The sequence below is a fragment of the Protomyctophum bolini genome, assembly GCF_963924005.1.
Source record: "Protomyctophum bolini genome assembly, chromosome: 4".
Classification (NCBI taxonomy): Eukaryota; Metazoa; Chordata; class Actinopteri; order Myctophiformes; family Myctophidae; genus Protomyctophum; species Protomyctophum bolini.
In genome coordinates this window covers 27756174-27775711 of record NC_137865.1, presented here as the reverse complement: position 1 = coordinate 27775711, position 19538 = coordinate 27756174, and the positions used below count along the sequence as shown (strand labels likewise).

Sequence of the window (19538 nt, the reverse complement as noted above, 5' to 3'; positions counted from 1 at the left end):
CAACGTACAACTATTTAGTATCGATACAATCCATTATTTGCATTGCAAAACAATTTGATACTGATTATTTGCATTGACAAACGATACGATACAAAGTCAATGTTGCTGTTTACATTTCGATACTTGAAAATAAAATTGATTGTTCTATACAGTTACTATATCGTTACTCCCCTAAAGTCCATTCAAGCTTCGTCCAGCAAAGGCTTTAACAAATAATAATTCTGGTGCTGGGATGGAAATGGAAATTACGGCCTGGACACCTACCTGCAGTGAGATTGACTACAGATGCCGTGCCAGCGGTGATGGCATCGACTTGCGAGTGGATTTCATGTTTGGATTCATCCACTTTGTTCTGAACCCAAACCCTGGATGCCTTTAGGTGTGGGAGTAAAAAAGCAAAGCTATTTTGGCTTTCATCACAGTGGAAGATTTTCAACTCATATAAACTTTCGTAGAGGATTAAAGGACTTGGACTACGCAACTCCCACTACCTTGTAAGTGCAGTGGCATATTTATACAGTTAATTATATGAAGATTACAACATAGACTTTAGTAGAGTATAAATGCTTTATGATTTGCATGGTCTCTGCTTAGCTAAACACATCGCCTCACTGAGAGAGGAAGCATGAGGGAGAGAGATAACGAGATAGAGAAACAGAGGGAAAGCTAAGCTTCTTTTGGATCCTGACTTTAAACATACCAAAAAGCTTAACGTTTAGCTTGAGCAAACAAGCTAAGAAATTCATACTGTATGGAAGGCTAGAAAGTGAAAATCACATCTGTGTGAAGTGAAGGACGATCTTATCATCATACATCATCATACATCATCACATTCTGGCCAATCAGAACTTGCATCCTTCGTCTTCAATGTTTGCGTTACGCAATGTTTGTGTTAACACGAACACTCAAAATTGTCCATTCATTATCAATGTATGTGTAGGACAAAGTGTGTGTTAGCACATACAGTCATACACCAAAAGCTGGACATAGGAGGCATCGTCAAAAATTTAGTAGAACGACAGTGTTGCATCATGGTGCATTGCATGAAATCATGTGCCAATTAACCATTTGTAATTCAGAGAGTGTAAAATGTAACTAAATGGACCTGTATTCTTTTCTAAACACTCACGGTTAGATTGACACTGAGGACAGTGTACGGTAGCATAAAGGGATTGTGACATGAAACATATTTTTGTAATTGTTCAAATTTTTGGTGGGTGGGCTTTCTGAGCTCAATTGCACCCAAACAACATGAACTTTTGACATTCAGTAGACTTTCTGTGGTCTGGGGTTTTCTGGCTCAAACAAGTGCTCTGATTTGCCTGTGGACTGTGAGGTAAGAGTCCACAAATCCCATAATATAGGACAGGAATTTGCTAGCAGATGTCACTGTTGAGGCCTGTTTGCCTGTTTTCATTGCAGCTGAAAATTAATGTCATGAAACCTTTAAAGGAGACCTATTGGGTGAACTCACCAAGTCGTGGCCCAGTGGTGGCAGGTTATCCACATGTCCCAAGTCAGTCTGGGCCTGCTGCACAGCCTGCATGCTACTGTTGATGGTTCCCATCAGGGCCTGCTGGGCCAAGCTCTGAGAAATACAACCCATATTATGTGTATACTCTGTATTCATACAGCATACTACACACCTCACCACAATCTCTTGCCCACAAATGCAAACTACTGTACAGAGACATACAGTACAGTTCATGCAAACTGCAAAATGCAATCATGTGATCAAAATGCTTTGCATATTTCCACGATGATTTCCATTCGTCTATGATGCCGTGCACGTGTTTGACTAAGACAATTCAAGTGATGCCCTTAAACGGCAGTATGCAGACTTTTAGTGCTGGCCTCCAGAACTCTTTCCAGCTCTCACAACGTGGCCCTATTCATATTGCTTGACATCCTCACCAGGGGAGGCATGTGTCCTCTGTGCATCTGCCCCATTGTGATCTGCTGCTGGGCAGAGGGCATGGTGCCCATGTTGAAGGAGTCGGGTCCACCGATGGACCCAGAGCGGATGATGCCGGGCAGTGCCACCGAGCCGTGCTCCACACGGCCCACCCGGTTGAACTGCTGCTGCAGGATTGTGGATCTAAAGCATGGACAGAGTGGAAAAGAGTGCGACAGAAACAGGAATCAGTGCACGCAAGAGTGTATTGAGCTTTCTTTCCCTTTTCTGTAATTTTAAAGCAGCTCAGCTTCAGAACAGTACAGCAGGAATGTATTTTTCCACAGTCGTCTAAGCCAGGCACATATACAATACATCAGAGCAAATGGCCAGCCTGCAGCACACCCTTGTAACAGGTCTCCGAGGATGAAATTGTTTTATACTTGGTGTGGCTCCGCTTTGAGTACCGAACCCCTCACCGTATGATGGAAAGGTGATTTGGATACCCGTATCTACACTGTTTACATCACTCTCTGACACACTTTGTCTTGAGAATTACGCCATTTCTTGGCAACAGACACAGTGGACAAAGTGTGTGCCACTGTGCCATCATTAATGAATTGCCATCTGGTTGGTTGTGTTTGTATTCCATCAGATAGGGATAATAGAGGTTTGTATCTCATAACCTCCTCAATCATCTGTCCATGGTACATTCATTGCCTTATAAATCACAGGCACGTTGACTTTCTGACCAATCATACACAATGTTCACATGGGTGTCTCTGTGGTGATGTTTGGCTAGATAGAATATCTCATAGAGCGAGTGTGTGTGTGTGTGTGTGTGTGTGTGTGTGTGTGTGTGTGCAGCCAGCAGCATCATGGGAAAATGTTTTTAAATAATTGTGGTAGGGGCGCTAGACCCTCCAATGCATGGCTTTCTGAAATTACGTCATAGGCCAGCCAAGTCTATGGACTTTTAATGTTTGTTTAGAGCCACATTTTAATAACCAGTCGCCAGCCAAGGCTATGGACTTTAATGTTTATTTAGGGTAGTTATGATCAATGTTGGGTAATGTTACTTTCTAAAGTAACTTCGTTAGGTTACTGGATTACTGCCATTAAAAATAATCCCGTTACGTTACAAGATTACCTTCTGAGAAAAGAAACTCGTTAGATTAATTTTGCGTTATTTTGCGTTACCTACAATTAAAACGCAGGAAAGAATAAGCAGCCTACCAGTGTTGTGGAGATGCTGCACGTTGATCTCCTCCTTTCCACAATAAATAAAAAAAATGTGTGACTGTGAATACATCCACAGCCTTACTAAAGGATAAACTATCCGTCTTCTCTCAATCTTTGTCGTTGTCAGCACACGTGTTGACAACGGAATGTAAACAAGAGCCGTGTGTGTCACACCAAAAGTGCAGGTGACCTATTGAATCCGGTACATTATAATCATTACGCAATCACCACAGACTGCAAAGCATGATGGGTCATTTATTCTCGTGTAACACCATGACACGACGGCGTTGCTTGTAGCCATTCACTTCTCCGTTGACAGAGAGAGAGAAAGGAGAGCTCATTCATTCAACACTGGTTATGATGTTATTTTTTGCCAGCTGGCCATATTTATTTTTGTATAATTAGCAAATCCGGGGATTAGTTGAGAAATGGGAAATGAATGCATTCGTCAGTATGGATTATAGGTGATGGAAATAATGATCATCATAATTATTATTTTCTCTGCATGGATAAATAGAATATCACACAGAAAAACATGTTGCTTTTCCCACCTGCTCGACAGATGCCAGAGACTCTACACTATTGGTTAATTATGGCTTGTTTAGAGAGACTGCAATTATGTTTTTTGTGCTGAGAACCACAACATTGACTCAATTGGCCCATCAGCGGCCCGGGATATGATGCCCAGTCTGTGCCTTGGAGACTTCCAGTGACAACAATACTCTCCGAGCTCCATGTGACAGAATAACACAGCGGCCATCTGTAGTGTTGAGCCTTGAGAAGCTAAGCTAGTACAAAGCACAATATTGGGAGAGACAGCAGCCAGCTGAGGGATGAAAAATGAATATGGAAGCAATCATGCCTTCCTTATTTGTGAAACAAGATGATAGCGTTGTTGCGTTACTCCAAGCCAGTATGGGGATTAGGAACCCAACGTGCATTAGAGAAAGCAATGGTCCACAGTCTCTACTGGAATACAGCTTTCAGAGAAAACATGTTGCATGGTTTTCTAATTCGAAAAACTGTTTGTGTGTTTAGCTACAGCACTACTCCTCCTCTGGGGGTAGGGGGGTTGACAGTGTGCTAGGCATGCAGAAATGTAATTATACAGTATATACACAATTAAACGCTGCAGGTTTAAATTCACATGAGGAATAAGTAGGCTGTGCTGGATGAATGTGGCTGGTCAGTATACTACCATGCTTTAGCAATGCAAAGACCCTGTAGTAGTTAGTATAAGAACCCTGCTCACTTCTTAGGGGAGACCGATTCCTCCAGCATGGTGGACTCCTCATCTCCCTCCAGACCAAAGCGGTCCTTACTCTGCTTCTGCAGCCAAAAGAAGAGGAACACAAAACAATTTACTATGTGTGACACACACACACACACACACACACACACACACACACACACACACACACACACACACACACACACACACACACACACACACACACACACACACACACACACACACACACACACACACACACACACACACACACACACACACACACAAATTATAAGATTTATTTGCTACAAACGTACCTTTTTTAGAATTATGTCGATGTAGCCAGCGATGAGCTGAGAGATCTGTTCTCCCTCTGTGGTCTGAACGGAGTAGTAGCTCTCCTGGTACTCACCAAAGTCCTGTTCATAATGATGAAGATACAAGGAGGGGTTACACTACAGTCTAGCCTGGTGTCCTCAATGGCTCGCTGTTTTACAGTAGCTTTTTGAGGTCCATCACTTTTAACATTCTCAGCCACTACTGTACCAGGGAGACGTTCAGTATTTTTAACGACAGACAAAAACATGACTTACTGAAGGCGAAACTTTGAATAAACTGTCCTGGCGTACAACTAATGAATAGAGGGAAACTGAATGGCTCCCGCTGTAGATCCAACTTCTTCAAAGAACTGATTAAAAAAATAAGATGTACTGTACTCAATCTCAGAATGGCTTTAAAGCAATCTACTGAGGCAAGGTTGTAATAATTCATCCAAATTAAAGTTGTCAGATGTACCTTTGAGCATTTATCGGATTTAAAAAGCCTTTATTTTCTTGTGTTTATAAGACAATGCATGGAGTGACAGAGAGGGGCTGTTGACAACAGCGGAAATACAAAACAGAAGATTTCTCAGTTGAATAAAACATACATTCTTCCCATGGTATCTAGTTTAAAAATCTGATGAAATAGCAGACTGGCAGGACTGGTAGACTGAGGTGAAATAAGGCCGCAACAGTTTCTAGAATGTTGTTTGTATTGGAAAATGTAATTTTGGGTGAGATGAGATGTTTAGATGTGGAGCTGTATCGAAGTGTACGTGGTAAATACAAATGAAGGGGAGGCCGTGCGTATATAAAGTCTTGAATCTGACTGTACGTGTTGAAGACAGTAACTCAGTAGTACCAGGGTGAAGCTCTTGGGGGAGGCCGCCCATCTTTTGACCGTGGTCAGCGGCCACTCCTGTACCACGTCCTTAGTCTTCTCATCCACACGCATCACAGACTCTTTGGTTATCCCCAGCAGCCGCACGACCAGCTTATTCTTGCTCTTCATCTTTTCCTGTGCAGAGAGAATACATCAGACAGTATTTATATAAGTACACCTACACGGATGATTCACTGAAGGCACTGAACAAAAGACAGTATCTATCTATACCTGTGCTGCTGCTGCTTGCAGAATGCATGCTCTATCTGTGGTTTTGAAGCCCAACCGTAAGAGAAGGAAGAGAGGGGTGGATGGGAAGCGACCCTGTAGTGTTCAGCTTTGTTTAACTGCTGATCTAGTGAGCGGGGTCTCTCCCCCAGGCTTTAGTCACTGTCGGCAGACGCAGCATGGCGGTGATGCTTCCTACCAGCTCGCTCTGCCTGCCTGACTCCGATGCCCTCCAATCGGCCCACTGAAAAATCCATTACAGCTTATTTCAATGGTTGAGCCCACACTTGGCCTTCCTACAGTTGCGCGATATGCCATGTAAATGAATGGTTAAGGGGAGGCGGGGGAGGCGAACATGCCTTTTCCACATCTTCGGGTTATTGTTGTCAGCTCAGGGTCAAAGCACTGTGCTTTGAAAGGGGAACAAAGGCCATTAAGTATTGCAGTTTGATAAGACTGTGATACCTTTTTAAAACAAGGACAGATAACATTGTCCCTCGAATTGTAGTAGCTATGTATAGAGGTTTATTCACATCTTCCATTGTCTCTGGTTACCGTACATTGCTCGAGCGCCATTGCCATGCAAATTGTATTCACGGTAGGAAGAAAGAGTCTAAATGTAGGTGGCTAGTAAGATCATATCTTATACACTTGCTTAAGGTTTGTGAACATCTGTTGGTAGAGGAATTTACAACAGAAAGTTGAATCAATGTCAGAAGCCTTTTACTGGCCTGAAACCAGCATCTCTCTCTTGCACTCTCCCTCTTACACTCACATGCATGCATGCACACAGGATTATTTACTTTCATATCGATGAAGTTTACAGCAGGAGATGGCTTGTTCTAGGAACCTGCTGTGGGTGATGAGTGACAGACACAAATGGAGAGCTCTGTTCTTTTGCCAGACAGACATACAAACATACAGACAGAAGACAGCGAGAGAAAGTGCTGGAGTGAATTATTAAACAACGTCCTAAGGTTCCCATCACTACCTTTCTTCATCAAACACGGACAAACTCTCACACATGTAGACATACAGGGATATGCAGTCATGACTCATGCACATGCCACACTTTAACTATGGCACTTTCCATTTATAGTCCATTAAGAGTGAGATAAGACAACGCCAGCACTCTTCCTACTTTTTTTCCTAGAACTTTCGCACAGCTGGCTGTAGCCCCTCGTCATGTTCATGCTCATGTTCCCACCGCTTTGTTCACCAACATTAGCATCAAACTGCCATTACCACCCGTTTCAAAGCCATGCGCACCCTGCTACATGGCAAACCCAGGGTTTTGCAATAGTTGAGCAATAGCTCATTTGTTATTATAAAGCGTGTATAACATCTTTTGATGACCATTTACCATACTACACAGTTTGTTGCTCATTAGATATAACAAGTAGGTGTGCATATGATATAATAATTTAGAACATTCACTTCTCATTTACAAGTAAATATAATTATTTGCAGATATTTGTGGGACATATGTTCGCCTTTATTGACGCAACAGTGTCAATAAAGGCGACAGAATGAAGGTGTCACAGAGGAAATGGAGAGCGAGAGTAAGCAAAGGTGAAAGTTATTGAACCAGGGACCAGGGTATGCGCCGTAATCATTCAGCTGGGGTCATCATCCTAAACCTGCTAACACTGCATTTATTGTGAATGTGTTATTGTTTGGGTTGTAGGTCCTAAAATGGTACCAGTAAACAATTTCTACAAGTTGTAAGGTCATGGAAACACAGTTGCTAACCACCCTTTCAGACCCTTACCCTGACTTTAATCACATCAAACCGATGCCAAACGTAACCATCTCTGTGGCAGTGCACAGCCCATACTGTATGCTTCCTGGGATCCCAGTCGACCATCGCATGTCTCTCGTCTCTCTCTTTGTCCCAAGGTTTACCGTCTCTCTACATTGATTGACTGTATATAAAATAAACAAAGTATATTCAGCCCAAAGAAAATAGAAAAACTAAAACAAAACAAAAACCATCTCTAATCAAAATGCTGAAATACACAGTACAGCTAATTTTTACATCGACCTTGACTGTGACCTTCTCCTTTGACTTTGTTGACCCCTGCAATTTTGTAATAACTGTGACAGGCCTACTTGGTGTTGGGCCTTACCTTCACCAGAAAGAAGGACACTCCATAAGTCTGCAGGGATCTGGCAAGTTTCACATACTTCACTTTGGCCTCAATCTCCGTCATCTCTCCACAGGTCTTATGATCCTGGACAGAACGCAAAGTTTACAACAATTTATTAATATGTGTTATATATGCATTATGCCAGTGGTTCTCAAATTGGTTCTGGAAAAGTTTTTAAATAAAGCATCAAAATCAGTTTAACCATTTTAACCATACAGTACATGAGCTATTTTCTAAACAATCTTGGACAAAATGTGAAACATTTTGAATATTTTTGAAACATTTTAAGAACACAAATCTTGCATGAGGATCCGTGGCACAAAACATTTTCAGAGGTGGGTCCGCAACCAAATCCTTTTGTGTTTGAGAATCATTGCATTATGCATTATATACATTTCCCACATATAGTGCAACAATTTTAAAGTGCTACATTACACCAAGCAGGACTGCAATGTACATACTTGGAATATTTTCTTCTCTGACCCTCTCTGCTTGATGTACTCTTTGGGCAGGAACTCCTTCAGGCTACACAGAGATAAATCACATTTTACAAGGTTACACTTATGCATTTCCTTAACATATCTCCACATATGAGGTAATTCTTGCCCTGGTGCCTACAGACCGTTTCAGACGGCACAGCACTAACAGCTGACATCACCCTTGAACACTCCGCTTGAGGAAATCCCACAAGGAATGGGCCCCAAAACAAACTACAAGCTAGATAATGATGGTATGTGGATGGCTGTGCACTGAACGTGTGAAAGCACAATACAGTACATTGCGCGGTGTATTTGAGGAATGGGGGCCTACGCTAGTGTTAATGCATCTCCTCTGATACGGGGGAGCTTACTCCAGGAATCCAGGCTTGTGTTTGTGTTCCACATGGGGTCCGAACTGGATCTGAGCCTGGATGCCGGCGAACTCGCAGGCTTTATCAAAGGAGACCGGGTGGGAGCCATTCAGTATGTCGTCCCTCGCCTAAAAAGAGAGAGAGGAATGAGAATTACTCTGGATTCACAGGTACAGAGCTCTATAATGAGCACTTCATTTCATGCTTTGAATGTCACTTCAGAGAGTGTGCCTGCTAAGTGAATAAATGTTATTTGTACTAGAGGGACAAGCAAACAGAAAACTTTAGATTAATTCACTCACAGTGAGAGAATCAAATGAGGTTTGTATGCAGCAATGAAAGCAATTTATAACCTTTTAAATGTAACCGCCTCAGTGATTTGTCATCACAACACATGCATAGATTTTAAACCCTGAATGATTTTCAATAAAGTCTATTTAAAAAGCAAAGGATGGCAACGAAACATTACCAGCTTCACATATCTGGTCCTGAGTTTGTAATCCATAACTCTAATGACAGACTGCTTTTCTGTGAACTATGACATGGGACTGCATCGTGATACAGAGAGATCCATTTAATGTCAGTGCATTTATACACTATATTAATTTATATTTATACACACACAGCACTGGCCTCTCTTTCTCTCTCTTTCTATCTCTTGCACGCACGCACGCACGCACGCACAATCTTGCAGTCGTGCTGGAAGATTAATGGCTACCTTTGCTGATCGAGAATCTAGCTGACAGTGAGAAAGCCTCCATGAGAGCTTTTAGTGTTTCTATGGCGCAGCTCAGCTCATTCTGATGTCATAATACTTAAGCAGGGCTTTCTCATATTGATCAGTGAAACGATCTCCAACTAGAATACAGCATACCGGAAATACTGTTATTGACGGCAACAATTCACAGAGAAGATTGGGTGCACATTTCTTGCCTGTATTTAGGCCAGGTGCTGAATGTCAAGGCATCAAGGCAAACATCATGTTTTGCTTTTTGCTTTAATAAATAAACTCTTGTGGAGCTCTAGAAACTAGTGTGCGAATGTTTCTTACTTATTGAGGGAAATTAATTCAACACTGATCATTTCAAATAAATCTGCTGAGCCTATGGCATACAGGAGGACAATATTTATGGACATAAAGGAACCTGAACAGTTCATCACAGAGTTACAGTACATCCTTCCCGATTGGCCCCACTCCACACAGGGATCATCAGAGATGTTCGCCGTCGTTGGCAAAGCTACTGTAGTGACACAAGAACTGATTGCAGGCCATTCACATGGGTCTGTGCACATGAACCTGAGCCACAGGACATCAGAGGCTGTGACACGTACGGCCTAGGCCCTAGGGGCTAAGACACGCTCAGGTCAACTAGTCCACCATGCCCATCAAATAAATGCTGACAGAGTGACACAGCTGAGAAACGAGCTGAGTGACACAGCTGAGAAGCTGTCTTCTATCAACATAACACGCTCACTAATAAATCGATGTTAATTGTTAAGAAATACCTGCAAATGGTCTGTACAATGTACATGGCCATTCTTAACACAATGCTTGATGGCTGCTTATAAAATGTGACACCTCCTCTACAATGTCCTATTTAAAAAATAATAAAAGCAATTTGAAAGAATAGTAGGTTATTTATTATTTATTATTTCTAACAATTAGTCTCCACCAGGCCAAAGGTGTGGCCAAGACTATGTTTTCAACCCTGTCCGAGTGTCCGTCTAATCTCCTGCACCGTTGGACCACTCGGAGTGAAACTGTACGCACACTCCCTAACCCCCAAAATACTCTCTTTGTTGTTGTTTTTTAAACATTATTTACAGCCTGTTATAGCGCTACCAGGAAGCAGATTTTTGCAAAACACACCCTAAGCTGCAATGCTAGCCTGACATCGTGTTGCGGGCATAGACTGTAAAAAATATGGACAAAGCATTCCCCGGACGTAAAATGAAGCCTGTAATTCCTTGCATTGTAAATCGCCATCTTTCCAGATCCGTTTTGGCCCAGCTGGCCATTGGCTGGCCCAGACAACGAGGCGGGACTTCCCCCCTTACTCTTCGTTGGTTTTTATTTTGACTGAACGGGGGGTGGCTCCCGTTCATAGACTGTAACGGTAGCCACGCCCCCCTCAGAACATACTCGACTTTATGGTAATTTTGTTTATAAATGGGACCATAATTTTCCAAAAAGAATATTATGACATGAGAAATGAGACTTTAAACTAGTGACTGGAAGCAGAAAGTATTCATGGCCATGTTTATTAAGGTAATACAGTCTAGGTGAAGTTGGGCCCAAATACATGGGCCTCTATGGAGCTATGGGTTTTTTGGGCCCAATGACAGCGCCACAACAGGCCATTATATGAACTTTCAGGAAGTCCCGATTTCCTTAGTGGCTTCACGAAATATCTGTCTGACTACCCCCCTGGTTGCGGGTCCGAATCCCGATCCTGATGACCTTTGCTGCATGTCACTCTCCATCTCTCACCCTGTTTCCTGTCAGTCTACTCTCCTATCAATAATAGACCAAAAATAAATCTTCCTAAAAAATAGTCCTACAGATTTTGTCGAAACAAATCTCTATAGTCATGTGACCAAGACGGATTTGTCAGATTTTTTATATTCCTTCATGATTGGCGATTGACTTCCAAAGAGTGGCCCGTTTTGAACAATATGCCTCAAACCATGAACGCAGCGTCCAATTGCTGTGAAACTTTGCACGCATTCACAGAATTTTCCACTAGGCCAAGGAAGTGCCACCCTAATTTTTTCAAGTCGATTCACGTTTTGGCCTACAACTGTTGAACTGTAGGTCATACAATGAAAATATGTACCCTGTACCCTGTGTGATCTAGCTGTCACATTTCTTGTATACCATTCCATTTGGCTAGGATTCGTTTTGCATCATGAATGCAGCGCCTGAATGTTGGGAAACTTTGCACGCACATTCCCACTACGCCAAGGAAGAACCTCCATCCCAAATGTTTCAAATCTCCTTATGGTGGCGCTAGACCAGCGTTTTGGCGAATAACTTGAACAGTACAATACATCTATTTTCCATGGATTCCTTGGATCATGATACAACTTATACAGTAGGCCCTGCTGTGCATACATATAGTATAGTATATAGTGTGTTTTCTTCAAAATACACTTTTTACTACTACTCTGTACTACTAAATTGCACTCAGAATTTTACAGTGTAACACATTGGGTTTACTGTAAACTGCAGGAAATGTGATTGAAGCAATGAACCCCCACCCAGTAATGCTGTTACTATGGAGGATTATCCTGTCCTTCCGTTCTAGATACAGTACAGTATATGACACAAGGGGAATGTGAAATAGAAGCGCGTAGGCAGTGTGTGTGGACATGCACAGTACTGTACGTGTATTGTACGGTATGTGAATGTGTATGTGCGCGCGTGTGTGTGTGTGTGTGTGGGGGAGGTCATGGTTGAGATCACGGGAGCTTCACATCATTAATAAACATTTGAGCTCAAACGCACCCAAAAGAATGACGACAACCATATTATAATCTACTACTAACTGAGTTGCTGACGGTCACGGGTGAATAGAGGTGAAGGATGTTCAAGACGAGAATGAGGCCATTGAAATACTGTGTGATTGTGTGATGTGTGTGTGTGTATGTGTGTGTGTGTGTGTGTGTGTGTGTGTGTGTGTGTGTGTGTGTGTGTGTGAGAGATAGAAAGCTACAGTGAGAGAAAGAGAGAGAGAGAGAGAGAGAGAGAGAGAACTGAAATTAGAAAATAGAATAGAATAGAAGGTGCGTGACATCATCATCATACCCGGAAGATGTGGGAACGCCTACTGACTGGCAAAAAGCTACTTTCTGGCTGTGACAGCCCATACATCCAAACAGAAAACTCATAACTAAAGGAAAGGAAAGGAAAGGAAAGGAAAGGAAAGGAAAGGAAAGGAAAGGAAAGGAAAGGAAAGGAAAGGAAAGGAACAAAGAAATAGTGTGTTCATGTCCTGGAGATGATGCGTGCAGAAGTCAGGGGGTGAATGTATGTTCCATGGAGGCCAACAGTAAGAAAGGCCTCTCTCTTCTTGCTCTGCCTGACCCCCCTTTTCTACCACAGTGACAAATTGCAGTCACAGCCTTGTGAGGACGCTATGTGATCTGCCTGTGCGACGCTTGGGCGGAGGCGGGAGGGAGGGCAATAGATGGATAGTGAAGGGCAAAGGGAGAGACAAGGGGTGGCCGCATTATTGTGAAAGGAAATATGAGGCCGTGTTCATTCCATGAGGAGGTCACGATGTATGCGACACACTGCCAGTGTAAGAGGGCGGGGACTTGTGCGATTGTGTCACAGAATTGTGTGTGAGAAGGGAGGGGCGTAGAGATAGGGCGAGCTGTAAGAGAGGAAAAATGAGGGCAACAGAGAAAGAGAGAGATTAAAACAGGAACAGACAGAGGGAGGAGGAGGAGGGGGGCAAGTACCAGTGGGAGGCTCTGAATGTCTGGTTATAGATATACAGTCAGCAACTCCCAAGGCAGCTGAGCTTAGAAAGATGAAGGTAGTCAAAATGCGAATGACGGTGCGTGTTTGAGACATGGTGGGTGTCTCTCTGACTGAGTGTGTGTGTGTGTGTGTGTGTGTGTGTGTGTGTGTGTGTGTGTGTGTGTGTGTGTGTGTGTGAGTGCGCGCAAGCGTGTGCGTGCGTGTGTGTTTCTCTATCTCTATTCCTGCTTTGCAACATGGGTTGAGGATTTGCTTTGAAGACATTTGCATAATATGTGTATGCATTGCATTCACACCATGAATTATGTGTGCTTGTGTGTGCACTTTTGAAAGCGTTCTGCTCTCTCTCTCTCTCTCTCTCTCTCTCTGACAGGGTTTATGCATATGACTACGATTGTGTGTGTGCATCTGTTGACGGGTACGCATATATTCTTACACGTTGTTCTGTTAGCATCGGTGTCATTCGGAAGCTCTCCTCTCCACCTCGCGGCTGGAGGAACTAATGTGGAGGCAGTGAGGCGTGTGGTGAGCAGAGACTGCCTGGTGGAGCGCGGGGCTCAGCTGCCCCTCACCGCACCCAAGGGCCCCCCACGGAGCCGCCAGCTCCTCGTGGGTTTACACTTTACAGCTCTGGTAGAACCAGAACAGGCAATAAAACCCAACCACACACACACACAAACACGGACTGGGAATGCCCACCCACAGATTGTTCTGCTGAAGTACAGTACTAATTTGTGAACAGTTGTTGTGGTAGATCTGTCACACAGACTGGATCAGCTGGACCTCAGATCCTGTAACCCGGAGGTGCGGTCGCATCCTAAGTAGCCACAAGTACAGTTCCCAACCTGTGGGAAACGGATAAATCCTACAGTTTATGCTTTAATGTTATGCTCTTCGGGGTCAAGTAGAACTTTCATTAAGATTAACCCCTTTAAGCTGGAGGAAGAGTTGTGGGAACTCTCTTTGAGGCTTATTCATACTACCTCTTTATGTCTTAGACATTGCCTAATTCAATTCAAAATAGTACATCGTTTGCATTTCTCGAGAGAAAAACTATCTAAAATGTATCCTGACATTGACTCTACTTGTATAAGATGTCATCTGGAGCCAGCCTCTGTTGGACATAATATGTCAAGGAAGTGCATCCCCAGAACATATTATGTTCTGGGGATGCACTTCCTTGAACCCATTTTGGAATAGTATTTTTGATGCTTTCTCAACCATCTGTCATATGCCAATTGCGCCCAACCCGATAACTGCTATATTTGGAGTTCCCAACGACGATGCACCAATTACTTCTCCCCAAGCCAATTTCATAGCTTTTGCTTCACTCATAGCGAGGAGACTTATTCTCCGCAATTGGAAATCTGATAAACCTCCAACATTTACAAGTTGGGTCAAGGATGTTCTATCCTTTATACCATTGGAGAAGCTCAGATACAACAGGTTCAAATCTCGCCAGAAATTTGTAAAGGCTTGGTCCCCGTTCCTTGAATTCACCCTTTCACTGTCCTCCGACTCACTGTCCTTTGATGATGTGTCCTAAGTGTTTTTCCTACATGTAATTTGGTTCACTGTGTAGCCCCTTAATCTAGTAAAAGGCAAATTTTATTTTATTGTATTTACTTCATTTATTATTTATATCCTTTAATACCTGTTTATTTTATTTTGTTGTTGTTTTTTAGTTTTCGTTTTTTTTTTTTGTGTTGTTGTTGTCTTGCTTTGTGATGGAACCGGGGAGGGTGGGGTATATGTGGGGTTGTTTGTCTACAAAAATTGAAAATCTTATAAATAAAGTTGTAAAAAAAAAAAGATTAACCCCTTTATTGCAATGATAGTGTATTGTATATGCTCAGCTGGTGTGGCTCTGCTTCCATGATGTTAAAGAACAATCGGTCTAAACATGACATAGACTCTGAGATCAAACCCCCCCAAAGCAGAGCCTAAAGATGAATTGTTATACAATGCACAATGAAAAACATACTGACATTCGGAAGACAAAAATGCTACTACGGGATCGAGGCTTGGGAGGAGGAGGAGGAGGTAGTTTCAATCCAATCCAATCCAATCCACTTCATTTATATAGCACATTTTACAACGCCCTGCACTGCGCTGCACAGAAAATCTAAAAGCTAAATACACTACTGTATATAGCTAAAACACAGAAAAACAACAAAAAACTGTAAAATAAGGAGAAACATCACTAAAGAATACAAGTCACAGCAGCGTCAGCAGACAGTGAAACAAAGCATAGACCACATCTTAAACGGGATCAAAAGCCAAGGTAGAGAGGGGGCCAGTTTGATATGGGAGGGGAGCTCATTCCATAATGTGGAGGCTACTACTGAAAAGCCTCGGTCAGTCTTTAAACATGTCTTTGGGACCTCAAGTTTCAACTGGCCCGCAGACCGCAATGAATGACCTTGAGGGAGTGTAGACTTCTAGAAGTTCGTTGAGATACTGAGGTGCCAAACCATTCAGTGATTTAAAAACAAATGATAAAATCTTCAAATTAATTCTGAAGCGAACGGGGAGCCAGTGAAGTGAAGCCAGAATCGTGTGTTATGCGGTCACGCCTGATCACTGACAAGCTGCAGTATAGTGCTAGCGGCTATGCTGAGTGTGCAGCATGAAAGAGTGTTGGACAGTCTGCTTGATGGAACCATTAGGATTGTGAGCCAATGTGATAGGATGGTGAATGAGTGTTGACCGGTCTGGCTTGTTCCTGCATGCCTGAACTACGAACTAAGCAATACTTTATTGGTTAAGGGCTACAAGACTGACCTGGCCTGAACCAGCCATATTTAACAATTTGGCCAAGAGTGCCTTCATTCTACTACGTCTACACTACAACGTGGTAGAATAAAGGTTATACTGACTCCAATTAAAACATTTGAGTGAGAGTTCTATCTAACTGTTACCGTTATGGTAGAGAAGTGGAGGTGGCTCATGGAAGTCAACAAGCTTCCGCATGCGTCCCGGAAAAGATGCGCTGTGATTGGACAGTAGTCACTTGAGTGACAGCGAGAGACATGGAGGAGTCGCTTCCGCTTGACTTCCTGCCTTCATTTGAGACACACAATTGTGACAGCTAGACACACCACACAACGCGACAACTACAGAGGCATCAGCTTCAGCTCAATTCCTGCCAAAATAAACCCATTCTGAAAAATGTCAAATATTTATATAGCAGCATCAAATATCTTTCATTTTTGAATACTGTACATACTGTACAGAACCCCAAGAGGGGTTCCCGTCCAGAAGGGTTATAACACCAAAAGGGGTTAACAGGATTATTCAACACCCTATTTGGCCTGTGCTAGACCCCCTGCTAAATCAAAAGGGGTTAACAGGATTATTCAACACCCTATTCGGCCTGTGCTAGACCCCCTGCTAAGTCAAAAGGGGTTAACAGGATTATTCAACACCCTATTCGGCCTGTGCTAGACCCCCTGCTAAGTCAAAAAAGGCAAACTTATCTGCATTCTGAGGGCATACGGCATTCCTCAGAAGCTACTGCAAGGATATCAGCAGGTCCTATATTCGAGCCAAGGTCAACTCACCTGACGGTGAGTTCAAAATCCTTGCCAAACTACTGCATTTTTCCCCAACTCTTAATTATTCTACTCGACCAAGCATTGAAGAAGGTAATCTTTGGACGTGAAGAAGAGCTCGGGTTCGACCTAACACCAGGAGGACTTGTCGTGTACCAGTTGTCATACTTATTTACCTTGACTAGGCCAGCGACATCACGCTCACTTCAAAACACTGCTGAGCAAACCTGTGCGCTCATGTTGGCAGTCAAAACAGAATGCCTAGGAGTGGGACTTCAGCTGAACATAAAGAAAACTAAGGTCTTGGCCTTCAACACAGATGACAAGACAGTCGTGTGCAACAGAAGTGCCCCTCAAAGTGGAGGAAGATAGCATTGTATGTGTGTGTGTGTGTGTGTGTGTGTGTGTGTGTGTGTGTGTGTGTGTGTGTGTGTGTGCGTGTGTGCACGTGCGTGTACAGTATGTGTATGTATTTAAACTAGAATCTCGCGTAAACAGCGCTTCTGCATGCTCCGCATACCTGTACGTCATGGTATATGACTTGGCGATCAGAATTGCACACAAAGCTACGTTACCATTTGCAATTGTGTTTATTTGCAATGTGGGCGTGGAATTCTCTCAAATGTAATAAGAGATAAGTTTACCTGAACATAGAGTAGGTTTAGTTGGACAGGGTCCCGTGAATCAACGTTCTGGTCCGAGTAGAAGAACTTGCGCCTGAGCAGCAGGGTCTCACTCTCCTCTACGCCTTGCTCCCTGAATGTCCTGCTGTGGTCCAGCCAGTTCACTGTCAGAACAACATATATACACGTTACCCCACACATACACAGTTCACTGTCAAAACAACATATATACACGTTACCCCACACATACACAGTTCACTTTCAAAACAACATATATACACGTTACCACACACACACACACACACACACACACACACACACACACACACACACACACACACACACACACACACACACACAGTTTGCTAGAGGAGCAAAGACTTCAAATTATTAGTGGCCAATATGACCTAAAAAGAAATGGACCATGAGGATTTTGCTGACTCCTTTTGTCTGATGTTGTTGAAAGATAGATGAAAAATAAGAACTGCGATGCCTCAAAAGTGACTTTCCTTTTCCACTTCATTCATTAAAGTACTACATTATATCTATCACAGAAGTGGATATGTTGTCAAATACGCCTTTATCAGAGGAAGAATGAATGAATCAATGGCAAAATGAATGATGATGACAGATAGGCACAGACATACTGTCTGATGGATATACTTAGACAATCTGCCAGATTAATCACAGCCATGTGAACTTCTTGACGGTACACACAGGGGCCCGTCGTTTGCACTGCTTTTTGCTGAGAAGAGAGATACCATCTCTATATACAGTTGAGAGGGTGATTTATATATTCACACGTTTCAAAAATGTAATTGATGTCCCCTGGGGAAAAGATAACGGTATTAATTTCATTAAACTTTGATATGCCGAGCTATAAATTTGACTTAAGTGATTAAGCCCACGTTCAGATGATGCTGTTGGGTCCGATTAATTAATAATGAATAATAATAAGAAAAAAACACATCAAGGGCACAGTGGTCTCTAGATATGGTCCACACTGTGGGGCGTCTTTAGGAAGCACTTACAGTCATCGTCTGTGTGGAGTTTGGCTTTGAGCTTTTCCATCTTCCTCTCGTCACGCAACAGAGTCCTGTCCTTCTTTAGCGTTCCCATTCCATCCTCCTTCTTGTCGTCTGTCGTCTCCTGGATGACGGAGTACTCCTCGTAGTTGGTGATACCTGAAAGAGTAAATGAAGGAGAGCTCTCAGGAGAAGGTGCCGACCAGACCCGACATGCAAGAGAAAATCAATTCTCTCCCCTTTTCTCCTTCTCCTGTTCTTTATCTCCTTGGTCTCCACTTGCCCATGGTACTAACAGGGGCAATGCTGTTATCCAGCAATGCATACTAAAATTGGAGCTCTGAGAAGGGGAAGAAACCAAGCAGAAAGGCTTCTATACAAACACCGGCCAACAAAGAGATCTGTCAGACACGCGTCCCTCTTCTCCACACCCAATTGAACTTGGTCGCGGCCTAGAGTAATTTAAATGTACAGTACCGTTCAAGGAATACCTTATTGTACAGTGTAGGCCTTCACTACAACAACACTCCATCATTTAGGAGGAGCAAGCTGCATATATCTTGATAAATCACACCACCAACAAAAAAGACAAACTGCAACTTTATGACGCGTGCAGCAAATGTTCTTGAATACCAATACTTAATAAAAATGCTTTCTTGAGCTGAGCCTATGGAATAAATGCAGAGACATGGGGGAGTCTTTTCCCCCTCATGTGTGGTTTATGGTGCATATGACTTGGACTAAAAATAAGACGGGAGGATGAATAATTCAAGCCAGGCCGATGGGATGACAAGATTGGAGTGTGCTGTATCGGGGGAAAGTGTCACTAACCTATTCTGCTGCATATAGTTACAAGCAGCTCTCCGACCGTTTTGGAGTCGTCCACCATAATGGTTTTAACCGCACCGTCCAGCATTTTGATCTTCTGCGGCCTCTGCTTCTTCTTGTACTCCAAGATGTCCTGAGAAGCACGGCAAGGAAAACATATACACGTATATCCCTTTAATATAAAAACAAATAAAATAAAGGGCCTTTATTTGATTTAGCCA

General features: G+C 42.9%; 1 protein-coding gene across 2 annotated transcripts in view; it reads right to left on the bottom strand.

Moving 5' to 3' along the window:
- Positions 1–19538, bottom strand: part of tln2b (talin 2b) — a 128507-nt gene that overhangs the window by 61877 nt on the left and 47092 nt on the right. For both annotated transcript variants that reach the window (XM_080761919.1, XM_080761920.1), the window contains exons 4-15: positions 19321–19450; positions 18496–18648; positions 17486–17628; positions 8799–8926; positions 8410–8473; positions 7928–8032; positions 5550–5705; positions 4685–4786; positions 4389–4465; positions 1915–2098; positions 1475–1588; positions 265–373 (exon numbers count right to left, since the gene is read on the bottom strand). In XM_080761919.1, coding sequence (XP_080618045.1) covers positions 265–373; positions 1475–1588; positions 1915–2098; positions 4389–4465; positions 4685–4786; positions 5550–5705; positions 7928–8032; positions 8410–8473; positions 8799–8926; positions 17486–17628; positions 18496–18648; positions 19321–19450 — 1465 coding nt within the window. The remainder of the gene's footprint in view (positions 1–264; positions 374–1474; positions 1589–1914; positions 2099–4388; positions 4466–4684; positions 4787–5549; positions 5706–7927; positions 8033–8409; positions 8474–8798; positions 8927–17485; positions 17629–18495; positions 18649–19320; positions 19451–19538) is intronic.